The sequence below is a fragment of the Canis lupus genome, chromosome 7 (assembly GCF_048164855.1).
Source record: "Canis lupus baileyi chromosome 7, mCanLup2.hap1, whole genome shotgun sequence".
NCBI lineage: Eukaryota > Metazoa > Chordata > Mammalia > Carnivora > Canidae > Canis > Canis lupus.
The window spans coordinates 59,952,327-59,969,546 of record NC_132844.1 but is presented as its reverse complement, the minus strand read 5'-3'; the positions used below and the strand labels follow the sequence as shown (position 1 = coordinate 59,969,546).

The 17,220-nt window shown below is 43.5% G+C and overlaps 1 protein-coding gene and 1 long non-coding RNA gene across 2 annotated transcripts in view; one reads left to right on the top strand and one right to left on the bottom strand.

Annotated features, from left to right (window-relative positions):
- The window catches only part of CAPN11 (calpain 11), a 24,249-nt gene extending 18,361 nt beyond the window's left edge, over window positions 1-5,888 (top strand). The window contains exon 22 of the mRNA XM_072832864.1: window positions 5,736-5,888. Within this exon, the coding sequence (XP_072688965.1) occupies window positions 5,736-5,852 (117 nt within the window). The 3' untranslated portion in view covers window positions 5,853-5,888. The remainder of the gene's footprint in view (window positions 1-5,735) is intronic.
- Window positions 1,359-17,220, bottom strand: LOC140636959 (uncharacterized). The gene is made up of 3 exons (XR_012034212.1): window positions 9,493-17,220; window positions 7,758-7,852; window positions 1,359-3,327 (listed from the first exon to the last, which is right to left on the bottom strand). It is a non-coding gene; the product is annotated as an uncharacterized lncRNA (long non-coding RNA).

The following is a 17,220-nucleotide window of genomic DNA, read 5'->3' as shown; positions in this document are numbered from 1 at the left end:
TATAGCTTCCCCAATGACTGTGGAGGCTCTCCACTTTCCTGCTCACACCTGCCTGCTAACCACCCCTCCCAGCCTGTCTTCTCTGCCTCATTTGGGGGCATTATTATAATAAACACCCCATGCCACTGGCCAATGTGTCACCATGTTTCTATGCCAAGAAAATCCGGGCGGGGGTGGAAATCACCTCCCCGGTACCAAAGAGGGGTCCCAGTAGCTCTTGGGGCGTCACCCCCTTCCTTCCAGGGAAGAGTGTGTGACTGTCACAAAAACTAGAGGGCACTGTTGACATTTATGTGCAGTCCCAGGGATGCTAAAGGCAAAACAGTCCCTCCCTGGGGACTGTGCGGAGTATGCTTCCAAGGAGCAGCATCGGAGGAGAGAGCACTGAGCAAAGTTTGGGGCTCACAGGGTCCCAGCCTGCTCTCTCATCCCCTCACCCAAACTGGGATCTCCAAAGGTAGCAGTGCAGGTGTCTCAAGGACCAAGAATCCAACACCCACACCAGTTAGCAGATCCTAGAAATGAACTGACCTTCCTAGGTGTGAGGCCAAGAGGGCTGAGGACTGTGGCCACAGGTGAGTTCCTTCCTGCCTGAAACATGTTCTGATTCAAATCATTTTTATTGTTAGAGACTTGCTGCCTGCCAAACTACTGCCCTCACAGAAAGGATCAAAGGACCCATGGTTTGCCAGTTACTGACCTTGGAGTCTCTTCCCCAATGCCCCATCCCAGCCCCCAGCCTCTTGCTGCAGTGAGAAGCACAAACCACCTGCAGTGGCCCCTGAACTGCACATCACCTATCCTTCCAGATCTTTCTTCTTTTCTTTTCTTTTTTTTCTTTTCTTTTCTTTTCTTTTCTATTCTTTTCCTTTCTTTCTTTCTTTCTTTCTTTCTTTCTTTCTTTCTTCTTTAAAAAAAAGATTTTATGTATTTATTCATGAGACATACACAGAGAGAGGCAGAGACACAGGCAGATGGAGAAGCAGGCTCCTTGGGACGCCTGGGTGGCTCAGCGGTTGATCATCTGCCTTCAGCTTAGGGCATGATCCCAGGGTCCTGGGATGGAGTCCCGCATCGGGCTCCCTGCAATGGAGCCTGCTTCTCCCTCTGCCTGTGTCTCTGCCCCTCTCTCTCTCATGAATAAATAAAATCTTAAAAAAAAAAAAAAGAAAGAAGGAAAGAAAGAAAGAAAGAAAGAAAGAGAAAGAAAGAAGAAAGAAAGAAAAAGAAAAAAAGAAAGAAAAGAAAGAAAGAAAGAAAGAAAGAAAGAAAGAAAGAAAGAAAGAAAGAAGAAAGAAAGAAAGAAAGAAAGAAAGAAAGAAAGAAAGAAAGAAACAGGCTCCTTATAGGGAGCCTGATATGGGACTCGATCCCAGGACTGGGATCACACCCTGAACTGAAGACAGATGTTCAATTGCTGAGCAGGCATCCATTTACAGATCTTTCTGTGGCTTCCCCTCTGGTCTCACTGGCCTGGACACCCATCCTGTGCATCAAGGTTTTTAGCCTATTGGACAGAGACAGTCTCCAAATACCCTTAGCTTAGGGACCTGTCTACCTTAAATGCATCTAGATCCTTCCTGTGCCTATGTGCACTTTTGTCCTCTCCGGATGGCTGGCTTCAAGTGTCCTCCTGCAGCTGTGCTCAGAGGCTTCCTTCCCTTTGCATGACACCCACCCACCCCTCTTAATGCTTAGTTAGGGGCTGGGATTCCAATGTCCCCTGATCCAGTGACTGATTCTCTGCACCAGCCCTGCCCCAGGCCTCCTTTGTGGTCCCACAGACTAAACAGAGTCGGCTACCCTCTCACTCCTCTGCCACTCTCACTGCTTCCCAGAAATCATCTCCACCAGCCACCTCCCTCTTCCTTCCTCTGCCTTCTACAAATCCTGTCTGAGAGGTCACACTCTCTTGAGAAGCCTCTTAAAGACTGCTTCCGCCACCTTTTCTCCACAAGGTTGCTCTCAAAGGATCAAAGAAAGGCTCCGTGGAATTGGGGGGCGGGCAGGGCAGGGATCACTTGGAGAGGCTGGAAAACTAGCAGGTCCTTTGAGCCTTTGAGAGGTCCTGGGCAGTCCCACTTGGGACTTGTGTCTTGCACTAGCACAATATGCTACCCCCTTCTGTCTGGGCGGCTTGGGCAAGTTATTTTACTTCTCTGACAGTCTCCTTTTTCACATTTGTGGACTGGCAATGTTAAACAACAAAAATTTAACTGAGTAATTTAAAAAATCAAATTGGCTTTATGGAACAGTTCATGCATCAGGCCGCACACCACCTAGCCAAAAGAAAAAAGGGCTCTGGGCAGCTGTAGAAAAAGAAACGTTTGTGAAAGCAGAGAGGAGGGGGCAGGGGAAGGAATTATTAGCAAAGAGGGTATTGTTTCAGGTGGGTCTCCCTCCTAAGGGGAACAGAAGGAGTCTATGTGTAAATTCCCTAGTGCTGCCCAGGTAATTCCAGGTGGACTGGTTAGAAGTTACATTCCTGGGGGATTGAAACTACAAGTAGGTTAGGTGTTAAGTCTTGGTTTGCTGATGTGGGGCCGAAACATAAGTGATTCCATGTGGGGGCTGTGGTTTTCTTTTTAGCAATATCTCCCTTTTGATTAGATTCTAAGCTTAACTGAGAGATGTGATCAAAATGTAATGCATTCGGGGTGCCTGAGTGGCTCAGTTGGTCAAGCATCTGTCTTCGGGCTGGAATCATCCCCAGATCCAGCCCTACGTTGGGCTCCCCATACAGCAGAGTCTGCTTCTCCCTCTGCCCCTCCCCCTGCTCATGCATGCGCACGCACACACACTCTCTCTCTCTCTGTCAAACAAATAAAATCTTAAAGAATGTAAGGCATTCTATGACTATGATTAGACACAGGTTACAATTTCAGGTTCACAATTGTTTTTTTGTTTTCAAGATTTTATTTATTTATAAGAGAGACACATAGAGAGAGAGAGAGACAGGCAGAGGAAGAAGCAGGCTCCATGCAGGGAGCCCGACACGGGACTCGATCCCAGGTCTCCAGGATCATGCCCTGGGCTGAAGGCGGCACTAAACCGCTAAGCCCCCGGGGCTACCCTCACAACTGTTTTTAAGTAATCTCTACACACAATGTGGAGCTTCAAACTCACAACCCAGACATCCAGAGTCGCATGCTAAAAAAAAAAAAAAAAAAAAAAAAAAAGTTGCATGCTCCATCGACTGAGTCAGCCAGGTGTCCCAAAGTTCATAATTTTTAAGTCAGTTGTCCTCTTCATTCTTTTTCTGACTTCATTCTTTTTCTAGACTCCCAAGTCTAGTCTTCAGGAGATCACATGCTTGGTGGCTAGCAGCTGCGAAGATGTATTTAAAGCTTTTGAGAGAGTGCAGTGTACCAGGGAGATTATTGTGATTATTATAAACAGGATAATCCCCAATGTCTGGAGTGCACTTCGGAGCCATGGTCTCCAAGACCCAAACCAATCAAAATCAACTAAGTCAAAGAAAGACCCCGCTGAAGGAGTCACCATTTTGAGCGGACTTGCTCAGTGATCTCATACAACTGAGTGTCAACCTCCCCAAAAGTGTTAATCCAGGTGCAGCAAGTGGTGTTGGCACAGACAGCAGAGACACCTCTTTGCTCCACTAAAAGATAATCAGGGGCTTATTATCAAGGACAACTTTGGCTGGAGAGTTGAAGGAGCTTTGCTGGGCAGCTATTGTCTTACTGACAGGTTCTGTCAATATCTTTAAGAGCTAAGGAGAGGTTTCTGATCATATTCTTTTTTCTTTTTTTAAGATTTTATTTATTGGGTAGCCCTGGTGGCGCAGCGGTTTAGCGCTGCCTGCAGCCCGGGGTGTGATCCTGGAGACCCGGAATCGAGTCCCACGTCGGGCTTCCTGCATGGAGCCTGCTTCTCCCTCTGCCTGTGTCTCTGCCTCTCTCTCGCTCTCTCTGAATGAATGAATGAATAAATAAATCTTTAAAAAAAAAAGATTTTATTTATTCATTTAAGAGAGAGAGAGTGAGAAAGAGCATGAGCAGGGGGAGGGGGAGAGGCAGAAGGAGAAAGACTCCCTGCTGAGCCTGAGCCTGCAGCCCAATGGGAGACTTGGGGGGGGGGGTGGCGGTGCTCTATCCCAGGACCCAGAGACCATGACCTGAATCAAAGTCAGAAGCTTAACCCAGGGAGCCACCCAGGCACCCCTGATCATATTCATACCTACATTTCCTCTTAAAGAAGGAAGTATGGCTCTGCCAAAGGAAGCAGATCCTGAGTTGTGAATGCCTCCTGGTAGGTCTTTTCTAGCTTGAAGATGTAAATCCAGGGAAATCAGTCAATGAGATGTCATATTTCACTTGTAAAAAATTGAGGGCACATGAGGTACCCTAAGAGGCATTGCCTGGCTGTGTCCCAGCCACCTCAACATTCATAGGCCCAAGAGAATGATAATCACCTAAGACAAAGGACAAACCCAGTCGGGGTACAAACCACTTCCACTAACGGTGGCACTGTGAATGGACAGATAGGAATTTTGGATGACAAATCCAGCAGTCCGAAAGGCAAGATTTCATTTTTTTTTTAATTTTTATTTATTTATGATAGTCACACACAGAGAGAGAGAGAGGCGGAGACACAGGCAGAGGGAGAAGCAGGCTCCATGCACCAGGAGCCGATCCCGGGTCTCCAGGATCGCGCCCCGGGCCAAAGGCAGGCGCTAAACCGCTGCGCCACCCAGGGATCCCGAAAGGCAAGATTTCAGCCCGTAAAGTTTGACTGCCATCTGTCTAGTGAGGAGGATCTGCTCTGGTCCCTTTCAAGGAGAGTCAAGGGCAGTCTTTGTTCTTAACCAGTTCAATTGTATGATCTGAAAGTAATCTGTATTCTAGTGTACTTGTCAGGTTCCTTTCTATAAATTTCCCTGAAGATAAAGGACAGTTGCAGGAAGCTTTTTAAAAAGTATCTGAGTATAGCAATAACTACTGATAAATGATAAAAGACTTAAAAATGACCTGGATAAAGATCTGATGAGAGTTCATTATAATGCAATTGACAAAGAAATTGGTTATTTTTGTGACATACATTTTAAAACAGTAATTAGAATTACAAGCACTGATATTATATTAGGACACATCAGATTTCCAGGAATTTTACATAATTTCCGGAACATGTATACAGACATAATATAAAGAAGGTTTAGTATTACTTATTTGACAACGTTCCCATGTATTTTAATATAGCAAATAAACCTAATTAGTTTAATATCTCCCTTTTTATGAGAGAGAACAAATTCTTTGAGTTATTCTAGGAAACTTCTGAAATAATCTGAAGTTAGTTCAAGGTCAAAAAGACTACTTAGGATTTGATTTGGGGGAAGTTCATTAAAAATATCAAAAAGGTTTTAAAGCACTTGATCAAATAGAATCATAGGTCACTTTCACAATACTTAGTTATCCATTTAATCAAAGTGACAGGACTTTGCAGGCAAATACAGAAAGTTAAATAGTTATAAAAAAACTCTGGCTCTTTTAATATTAAAAAGATTCAGGTTTGTGTTTTGGGGGGGTTGTAATCAAGGCAATAAAGGCAAACAGAACCTTTGTGTTTCTAGGTAGATTACTTTAAAGGTAATGAAAAACTTTTGTTTGCAATGTCTTATGAAACACAGATCAATAATCTGAAAAAAAGAGTGATAATCTAGAAAACTATCTTTTTTATTTTTATTTTTTAAAGATTGTGTGTGTTTGTTTATTTGACAGGGAGAGACAGAGCACAAGCTGGGGGAGCAGCAGGCAGAGGGAGAAGGAGAAGCAGGCTCCCTACAGAGCAGGGAACCCCATTCTGGGCTCCATTCCAAGATCCTGGAATCTACCTAAGCCAAAGACAGACGCTTAACTGACTGAGCCACCCAGGTGTCATGTCCCCTATCCTTTTTTTCTTTTTTTTTAAATAATTTCTATATCCAACATGGGGCTCAAACCCATGACTCCAAGACGTTAAACTCACAACCCTGAGATCAAGAGTCACATGCTCTTTCCCCTGAACCAGTCAGGTGCCTCAAGAAAACTTTGTTCTTTTGACAGAAAAAACAACTTCTAATTTTGGACTTTTGGTATTAAAACTCATTTTTTATTTTATTATTATTATTTTTAAGAGTGAAAGAGAGAGGGCAGCCCAGGTGGCTCAGCAGTTTAGCACCGCCTTCAGCCCAGGGCGTGATCCTGGAGACCCACATCAGGCTCCCTGCATGGGGCCTGCTTCTCCCTCTGCCTGTGTCTCTGCCTCTCTCTCTCTCTCTCTCTCTCTCTCTCTCTCTCGTGAATAAATAAATAAAATCTTTAAAAAAAAAAAAAAGAGTGAAAGAGAGAGTGTACAATCATGGGGCTGGAGGAGCAGAGGGAGAAGGAGAGAGAATCCTAAGCAGGCACCATGTTCAGCGTGGAACTGGAGGCAGAGCTGCATCTGACAAATGTGAGATCACGACCTGAGAAGAATCAAGAGTCAGAGGCTCAACTGACTGAGCCACCAGGCACCCCTAAAACTCATTTTTAAATAATTTCATTTTACTCTTAACCAGTTTGATCACACATTAAAATTCATTTTCCACAAATCTTCCACAAACCACTTTTTTCTTTCTGTTTTACATTCAAATTTTGTCCTATATTTCCCTCTTTAAATATTCTCATTCGAGGACAAAATTACTATATTTTCCATCTGCAAAATTGCATTACTTTTCTTCATAACTTCTTTTTTTAAAAGATTTTATTTATTTATTCATAAGAGACACAGAAAGAGAGGCAGAGACATAGGCTGAGGAAGAAGCAGGCTCCACGCAGGGAGCCCGATGTGGGACTCGATCCCAGGTCTCCAGGATCATGCCCTGGGCTGAAGGTAGGCTAAACCGCTGAGCCACTAGGGCTGCCCTCTTCATAACTTCTTTTACTGAAAGCACGCATTCTGCTTTTCTTGCATACAGAGATGATCATTATTATTTCTAGTAGCAGTAATCACACATATTAATTAGAATTCTTAACCTGTATGAACCTTACCTAATAAGTAAATGATTGTGAACTGTCTTCTACATTAACATACTGTGAATTGTCAGACTGATAAATACTTCTTATGAGTTATAGAAACAGGCTTTTTAAAAAGAATTTTTTTCTCGTTTTATTATTTTTTAAGATTTTATTTATTTATTAATGAGAGACACAGAGGAAGAGAGAGAGAGGCAGAGACAGGCAGAGGGAGAAGCAGGCTCCATGCAGGGAGCCCAATGTGGGACTCGATACTGGGTCTCCAGGATCAGGCCCTGGGCCGAAGGCAGGGGCTAAACCACTGAGCCACCCAGGCTGCCCTAAAAAGAATTTTTAAAAGATGTATTCATTTACTTGAAAGAGAGCGAGCAAGCAGGGGAGAAAGGCAGAGAGAGTCCCAAGCAGACTGCACTGAGCATGGAGCCTGTCTTGGGTTTCAATCCCACTACCCCAAGATCACAACTGGAGCTGAACCCAAGAATCTGATGCTCAACCAAGTGTGTCACCCAGGCACCCCTAGAAACACACTTTTTTTAAAGGAAATTTCTCAACGTGGTATAAAACATGTTGACCAATAGACGCAATTACCTTTAGTTCTTCTGCAAAAGGAAGAAAAAGAAGATAAGCCTATGTTCAGTAATTAACATTTCAGTATTTTATCTTATTTGGAAATGATCTGGATAGTCTATGAATTTAACTTAACTCATCACTTAACTTAGCAAGCTTTAAGATTTCTACCAAAAATACCTGAGGAAAGGGTCCGTAGCTGGCTCAGTCAGTAGAGCATGCCACTCTTGTTCTCAGGATCGAGAGTTCCAGCCCCATGTTGGGTGTGGAGCTTACTTAAAAACAAGACAAAGATGTTTAAAAGACTTGAGGAAATTTTATTATTATTATTATTATTATTATTATTATTATTATTATGTAAGTAATCTCTACTCCTAACATGGGGCTCAAACTCAAGACTTTGAGATTAAGAGTCACACATTCTTCCGCCTGAGCCAGCCAGGCGCCTCATGAGGAAATTATTTTAAAAGTTTACCTAAAAATTTTTAATCTTATTTACATCTATCCAATTTATTTTTTCTTAACAATTATATTTAGATTACCCACAAAAACTTCACGAGACATTAGATAAAATCAACCATTGTCTCAAGCTATTCTTCTTGATGACAAATTTTCTAACAGTGATAACATGACCTTACTTGATGAGTTAGCCCGGGTGAGAGAAAAGTATTATATTTAATGCTAATAGCTTTAAAGATACGTCTATTTTAATTAAACCAACAACCTTAACTTATAATACCAAATATCTTCCCAGATTGTGTGAACCTGAAAAGCATTTGGGTTAGTTTCTATTATATTTCTGAGATTTAGTAATTTTTAATTACTAAGTGCTTATTTGTAAACCACTTAAATAGAAGTCTTTTTATTTTTAAATAGAAGTCTTTTACAGGGCAGCCCGGGTGGCTCAGCGGTTTAGCGCTGCCTTCAGCCCAGGGCGTGATCCTGGGGACCTGGGATCGAGTTCCACATCGGGGTCCCTGCATGGAGCCTGCTTCTCCCTCTGCCTGTGTCTCTGCCCCTCTCTCTCTGTCTCTCATGAATAAATAAATAAAATCTTTTAAAAAAAAAGAAGTCTTTTACAAATTAATTCTAGCAATACCGTCCAGAGGTAGAAAATGTCACTCATCTACAATAAACATATAAACAGAGACCTTAAAAAATAAATAAATAAATAAATAAATAAATAAATAAATAAATAAATAAAATAAATAAACAGAGACCTTATATTTATTGTTTTAAATTTTTTAGCCATGCTATGGATATGAAAATGCAAAACCCACTAGTTTTTTGTTTTTTGTTTTTTTTTTTACCCATTAGTTTTTAAAAGAACAGTTGGATCCAAACTGTTTTTTTTTTCAAACTGTTTTTCTGGCAGATAGAATAAGTCAAGGTCACCTGCTCAGACGGCTAAAGATTCTTTTACCAATATTTGTAGAGAAAACACATGACTTTTCATTTGTCTAAATTTCAAATGGCCTTTTATCCCTTTTGTTCTACTTCTGGTAAGAATTACCTTGGGGGGAAATTTTTTTAATTTAAAAATTTTAAAATTAAAAAAAAAGAATTACCTTGGGGGAAATAGGTGAAGGGAATTAAGACTACATACTTCCAGTTATTAAATTTTAAAAAGAGGGAGGAAAATAAAAAGAATTACCTCCCTGAGGTGCGGACTTTTATTATTTTTATCTCAAAGTCCCAGGGAGAGAATGCACATCCCTCCAACGAGGACTTTGGTTTTTCAATGTCAATAATTTATGAGCCGCTTGAGATAAATAGGGAAGTATGGAAATGAATAAAGAAATAGGTGAACTTTGAATTGCCTCAAAACCTGCATGTCTAAGGACAGTTGCCTTTACTCCCTCTTTTAAAGAACTAGGTTGTAGCTTGGATTTGAAGGACTGACATAGCCACTCACCTATGTTGGAATGTTTTTGTTTGTTTCTGGGCACATTTAGCTGAGATGAAACAGCCATTAGCCAGCTTCCATCAGTTTTTTTCCAGGATCCCATCTGAAGTTTCTGAGCGGGTTTTTTAATTTTTTTATTGTGTTTAAATTCAATAAAATAAATTCAATTAATTAACATACAGCGTATTATTAGTTTCAGAAGTAAAGTTCAAATGACTCATCAATTGCATGTAACAGGGCAGCCCCGGTGGCTTAGCAGTTTAGGGCTGCCTTCAGCCCAGGGCGTGATCCTGGAGACCCGGGATCAAGTCCCACGACAGGCTCCCTGCATGAATGGAGCCTGCTTCTCCCTCTGCCTGTGTCTCTGCCTCTCTCTCTCTCATATGAATAAATAAATAAAATATTTTTTTAAAAATTGCATGTAACACCCAGTCTGAGCAAAGGGTATAACTCTGATATTTACTAGAATTTGGCAAGGTGTGGTTTGGTTTTGCTTTAGTTTTCCTTGGCTAAGAGAATAATGTAGCAATTCAGCAGAAAATCCCTCAGAGTCCCATCAGCTCTGGGAGGGGCTCACGGGGAAGGGCGGCCTCCTTTGAAGGTTGATATGTGGCTCTCTATGAGGTCATCAACTTGGTGGATTTTTGTCTATAGTCATGTAGAGACAGTTCAGACAGAGGATAACTAGAATGAATGGTCAAGTAAAAGAGAGAGACCACAAGAATTATGACAGTCTTGGGCCACCTGGATGGCTCAGTGGTTGATCACCTGTCTTTGGCTCAGATCATGATCCTGGGGTCCTGGGATCCAGTCCTACATCTGGCTCCCCTCAGCCTGCTTCTCCCTTTGTGTCTCTGCCTCTCTCTGTGTGTCTCACATGAGTAAATAAATAAACTTCTGGGTCTTTTAAATTTTTTATCAGCTCTTTTGCAATGAAACTTTCCATAAAGCTATTTTTGCAGTTTTGAAGCTTTTGTTTTTACATGCACTTCTTATATGATCTTATCAGTTTGGAACATTCTTCATAATGGCCATTGTAATTCTAGATTGTGATTCCCCCTGAGGGCTGAGAGTAGTTCGGTAAGGCCCTAGCCGCAAATGGAGTTTAGCCCACATTTCTGTCCAGCAAGATCTAAATGGTAAATGAGGTACAACTCACATTTCCATCTGGCCTTATTTCAGGGGCCCCAATCTGGCAGTTACAAAGCCACGTTCTTCAGGACACAAATCATGCTTCCTAAGATGTTGCCATTTTCATAGATAGTTATTAGCTTCCGGAACTGCAGTTCTTAGACATACAATAAGCAGGTGTGCTGGATGGTGTACGCTTGACTCTCTAGAAATAAAGGATCCCATCTTCATTACTTATCTCCTTATTTTTATTGTTTCTTTTTTTAGTGAAGCCTTTGGGTTTCTCAAAGCCAGATTTGTACCCAAGCAAGAGGCACTGTGCGTGGCATGAGGGTTGTGTGAGGTTTCACACTGTGTCACCCCATTGCACAGAAACTCTCTCGGGGTTGGCAGGTGACTTAGTGTCAACCTAACCCGTTCTGTGACCAATTTGTCCTAACACAGGGATCTTTGGGTCAGGTGGCACGTGCTCTAACAATTCTTAAGCACCTGACCTGTGCCCATCAATTTTTCTGGCTTTTTGGCCTCCAAGATCCCCATCAGCATTTGGCCTTTACCTCATGGGCACATGAACAGAAGCAATACCCAAAGAAATAGGGACTGGGGAAGGGGCGGAACCAGTAGACCCAAACAATGGGAAAGTAGATTGATTCCCAGCAAATGGAGACCAGCTGTCACCAGCAGCTCCCAGCACAGAATCTGAGGACAGAACTGAGGGCTGGCGTTCAGATGTCACAGCCCATTGGCCCACAGCAAGGCCCCCAGCACCACCAGCAATTACCAGTGTGGACTTCACAGGCGGACATGGGGACCTCAGCCTGGACCTGGGGCAAGGAGGTCCAAACAACTGGGGACCTACAGACTGAACCAAGGGCGAGGGCCTCGGGTTTCAGATGGAACCATCTGCCAACTCCAGCTAAGCTGCTAAGCCCCGGATTGGAAAGCCAGTTAGATCAGGAGCTTGTGGTAAAGAGAGCCTAGCTCCCAAAAGAGATTCACCCACAGCCCTGGGAAATGGTGAGAAAGATAGTGAACTCAGAAAGGGGTTCGTGGGCACCGGGCCTATCAGAAGTCTTCTGCAGTCTGCAACTGCCACCAAATCTGTTAAACAACAGCAATTCAACTCCAGCAGTTTAAAAGATCAAATTGGCTTTATTGAACAGTTCATGCATTGGGCAGCATCCCACCAGGCCAACAGAAAAAAAAGCTCCGTCCAGCTATGGAAAAGGAAAGGTTTGTCAAGGCAGAGAGGAAGCAGGAAAAGGAAATTATTAGCAGAGTGTATTGTTTTAGGCAAGGGAAACGGAATGGGTCTATCTTTCAATTTCCTAGCGCTGTCCAGGAAATCCTAGGTTGACTGACTAAAGGTCACATTCCTGGGAGGGGTTGCAACTGCAGTTAGGTTCGGTTTTTTGTTTTGTTTTTTTAAAGATATGTATTTATTTATTTGAGACACACACAGAGAGGCAGAAATCTGGGAGAAGCAGGCTCCCCACTGGGAGCCTGACACAGGACTCTATCCCAGGCCCCGGGGATCATGCCTTGAGCCAAAGGCAGATGCTCAACCACTGAGCCACCCAGGTGTCCCTAGGATAGGTATTAAGTCTGGTTTTGCTGATATGGGGCCTTAACATAAGTGACTCCATTTTGGACCTGTGGTTTTCTTTTTTAACCGAGGTGACAGTGGCTCTCTCAGGGGGTGTCCACAGAGAGGAAAGTGTGCTCTATGCCTGGACCGTAGTCAGAACTCCCCAGCTGGTAAACTCATCATCACGCTTAGATTCCAAGGAGCCCCATCTGCAGTTTGTGCACTAAACAACTAAAGGGAGTGTCATTCACCTGGATTGTGACGTGAAGGACATCCCTAGCATGTTACCACATGGCGACAGCCCAGTATTTGAGAAGTGAGATGAATTAGCATACATTTAATAAATATATCTAATGAACATATGTATCCACCACATATGCAAGCATGCATATGTCACATCCCTTCACATCCACAATCTAAAGAGAAGTGCCCCCCAGCTCCAACCAGGCCTGGCTGGTCCTTCCTCTTGCTGGCAAAATCTGCATCACCCCTCACCTTTTCTCCAGCCCCTGTGGGCTCCATTCCAACTCAATTTCATCTGCCTCCTTCCCCAGTCTGATGTCCTGGAACACCACTCCCACTTTGTCCTTGCTGTCCTTCGAAGATCTGTAACCACACTTGCTGCCCTTCTCTTACGGTCTTTGGTCTTCGGTGTGGGTGGCTTCCTCTCTTCACAGCACAGGGTTGTAGGGCTTTGCTGGGGAGGGGCACTAGCCCATGCTGCTTGCAACCTGCGCAGCTCATGCCGGGTGATTTTGACTGAGGCTCTGTGGCAATCTAGATTTCACATCTTGATGACTGTCATTCTCCACAGCTGCTGGCCCATTTCCTTCAGAACCCCCTCCCTAGAGCCTCCGATTTTTCTGCAAAGATGAGGCCACATCAGAGGAGCACCCTCAGCCAGACTTCTCTGGTCCCTCATAGCTTTATACCCTAGTTTCCGAGAAAGTGGGGTCTAAAAGTGTGCCAGAAATCTTGTCATGTGCAACAACATGGATAGACTTTGAGGGCATTGTGCTAAGTGAAATAAGTCAGACCAAGATAGACAAATACTATATGATCTCAATTATACGTAGAATAAAAAAAAAAAAAAAAAAAAAAACCCGCAAAAAAACCTAAGTCAAAGATATAAAGAACAGATTACTGGTTATCAGACACAGGGATGTGAGGGTGGGCAAAATGGATGAAGGGGGTCAAAAGGTACAAACTTTCAGTTATAAAATAAATATAGGGATGTAATTTACAGCATCATAACTATACTTAATAAAACTGTATTGTATGTTTGAAAGTTGCTAGAATAGATATTTTTTTAAAGATTTAATTTTTAAAAAAATATTTTTAAAGATTTTATTTATTTATTCATGAGAGACACACAGAGAGAGGCAGGGACATAGGCAGAGGGAGAAGCAGGCTCCCTGCAAGGAGCCTGATGTTGGACTCGATCCCAGGATCCCGGGATCACAACCTGGGCCAAAGGCAGATGCTTAACCACTGAGCCACCCAGGCATCCCAAAGATTTTATTTTTGAATAATCTCTACACCCAACATGGGGCTCAAACTCAGAACCCCAAGATCAAAAGTCACACACTCCACCAACTGTGCCAGCCAGATACCCTGCAAGACCAGTTTTTAGAAATTCTCAACACAAGAAAAAAACCGTGTAACTATGTATGGTGATGGATGTTAAGTAGATTTATTGTGGTGATCATTTCATAATATCTACAAACATGAAATCATTATGTTGTACACCTAAAACTAATATAATGTTATATGTCAGTGATTTCTCAGTTAAAAAAATGGGGGTGCCTGGGTGGCTCAGTTGGTTAAGCATCTGCCTTTGGCTCAGGTCATAATTCCAGGGTACTGGGATAGAGCCCCACATTGGGCTCCCTGCTCAGTGGGGAGCCTGCTTCTCCCTTTCCCTCTGTAGCTCCCCCTGCTTGTGCTCTCTCTCTCTCTTTCAAAATAAATAGGTAAAATCTTTTAAAATATAAAATTAGGGGATCCCTGGGTGGCGCAGAGGTTTGGCGCCTGCCTTTGGCCCAGGGCGCGATCCTGGTAGACCCGGGATCGAATCCCACGTCGGGCTCCCGGTGCATGGAGCCTGCTTCTCCCTCTGCCTGTGTCTCTGCGCCTCTCTCTCTCTCTGTGTGACTATCATAAATAAAAAAAAAAAAAAAAAAAAAATTAAAAAAAAAAATATATAAAATTAAGTGTGCTAGAAAAAACATGGACTATCATGCAGCACTTGGAAGCAGTGGACTGCCACACAGCAACAGCCACAAGATCCTGAAAACATGCTGGGGGGAATATAATAAAGCAAAATGAACACAAGTTTTTTTTTCTACATTTTAAATGATAATTTTAATAGAATATAAAATTTCCCATCTTGACCATTTTTTAAAGATTTTATTTATTTATTATTTGTAGGGAGAGCAGAAGAGGAGAGAGAGAGTCCCAAGCAGGCTCCATGCCCAGTGTGGAGCCTGATGTGGAGCTCAATCCCACAACCCTGAGATCATGATCTGAGCCAAGACCAAGAGTCAGATACTTTAACTGACTGAGCCCCTCGGTAAATTTTTATACATCCTTTTACAATTTCTCTGTGCAATTACAAACATATATTCTTATTTCTCCATCCTCTTTGCACAAAGGTAGCATATTATACTCATCAGTCTACACTCTTTTTTCACTTAAAAAATCTGTAACTTAAAAAAAAAAAAAATCTGTATCTTGGGATGCCTGGGTGGCTCAGCGGTTGAGTTCCTGCCTTCAGCCCAGGGCTTGATCCTGGAGTCACAGGATGGAGTCCCACATTGGGCTCCCTGCATGCAGCCTGCTTCTCTCTCTGCCTATGTTTCTGCCTCTCTCTTTCTCTCTCCCTCTCTGTGTCTCTCATGAATAAATAAAAATAAAAAATATTTTTAAAATAAAAATAGGGCAGCCCCGGTGGCGCAGCGGTTTAGTGCCTCCTGCAGCCCGGGGTTTGATCCTGGGGACCCTGGATCAAGTCCCACATCGGGCTCCCTGCTTCTCCCTCTGCCTGTGCCTCTGCCCCTCTCTATCTCTGTGTCTCTATGAATAAATAAATAAAATCTTTAAAAAAATTTTTTAAATAAAAATAAAAAGGATAGTATGAGAAGTGGGAGAAAAGACTCTCTATGGTAGAGAAACATGACAAACACCACTTCACACAGCTGATCAAGGTCAACATCAATGGTAATAAATCATGTTGATAGAATGTACCCTTGATGTGATGTGATGAAAATGGCATTTTACCTCTGTGGCTTCATTTTCAAAACCCAAAACTTCCAGTCTAATTATGAGAAAAAAAAAACATCAGACAAATCCCATTTTTGGACATTTTACAAAATACCTGCCCAGCACAAGCTGGAGGTAGGGACAGAGGGAGAGGGAGAAGTAGATTCTCCACTGAGGGGATCCTTGGGTGGCGCAGCGGTTTGGTGCCTGCCTTTGGCCCAGTGGGCGATCCTGGAGTCCTGGGATCAAGTTCCGCGTCAGGCTCTCGGCATGGAGCCTGCTTCTCCCTCCTCCTGTGTCTCTGCCTCTCTCTCTCTCTCTCTATGATAAATAAATAAATAAATCTTAAGAAAAAAGAAAGAAAATGTTTAAAATAAAAAAAGAGTATATACATCAGTAATTCAGTTCATACATTAAACTCCCCTCCATATAGGGGAAATTTACACTGCCACCAGCAATATAAGAGAGCACATACGTCCCCACAGCCTCATCAACGCAGCCTGTGGTTAAACTTTTATATATTTCTAATCTGATAGAAGAAAAATGTCTTCTCAGTTTGCTTGTAATTTGCATTTCTCTTATTGCAGTTGAAGCTGAGCAAATATCCATGCTTGCTTCATTTGCTTGCATGTCATTTCACTTTCTGTGAGCCGGCTCTCTATATTCATAGTCCATTTTTATACTGGGCTTTTGTGGTTTTCCGTATAAAATTCTAGGAGCTTTTTATATTTTAGGAAGATTTGCCTTTGCCTGCCATAGGGGCTGCCAATATTCCACTTTGTCATTTGTCTTTCCACTAGGTTTTTAATGCCAGCCACATGGACTCCACCCCTCCTTCACTCCTCGGCTTTCCTCGGGTCGCCTGACCCCTCTCAGAGCCACATCCCAAAACCCATCTTGTTCCTCATTCTTCCTGGTGACATCTGGCTCTATACTGAAGACTCCTCTTGTGTGTAAAAAACATTTACGGAGTCCTTTGTCTGGCTTCCGGGATTACGTATTCTCATTAGGACACAGAAAATAGAGAAACGCACACAGAAGAAAACGAACATTCACCTGTTAGTCCACTTCTCAGGATAAACCACTTCCTGCTTCTCAAGGCGTGTGTGTGTGTGTGTGTGTGTGTGTGTGTGTGTGTGTTCATTTATGAAAGAAACTTAAGAAATCTACCCAGTCCCTCCGGGGGCCGATTATCACTGCGCTTTCACGCCTCTCAGAGTTTTCCTGGTGCATATTCTTCCCCCAGGCCTGTCAACTGGCGGCGATGGAGATGGGCTGGCAGGACGGCAGCGTGGGTAGCAACTGGCCCTCCTGCTCATCCCTACCCGTGGTGACCTTCCCTCTCCCGGGACCCCCCTCCGCCTCTCTCCCATTCCTCCTGCCCTGCCTAAGCCTTTTTTTTTCCTTAAGATTTTATTTATTTATTCATGAGAGACCCAGAGAGGGAGGCAGAGACCCCCGATGCGGGTCTGATCCCAGGAGCCCGGGATCGCGCCCTGAGCCAAAGGCGGTTGGATGCTCAAGCCCTGAGCCAGCCAGGCGGCCCTGCCTCGCCCAAGCTTAACCCAAGCCCGCAGCCCTGCCGCAGTCGGCAGCCCCTAGGTCTCCGGGTCTTCAGAAGCACCTTCGCCTAGTGAGAAACGTGGGTCCATCAACCCACCCCCCAGAAAGATCCGGCTTGCCCCGCTCCTGCCGGCGGCACCGGCCCGCGGACGGCCGAGCCTCGCCCCTGCACGGTTCTCCGCCCAGGCCTCCGA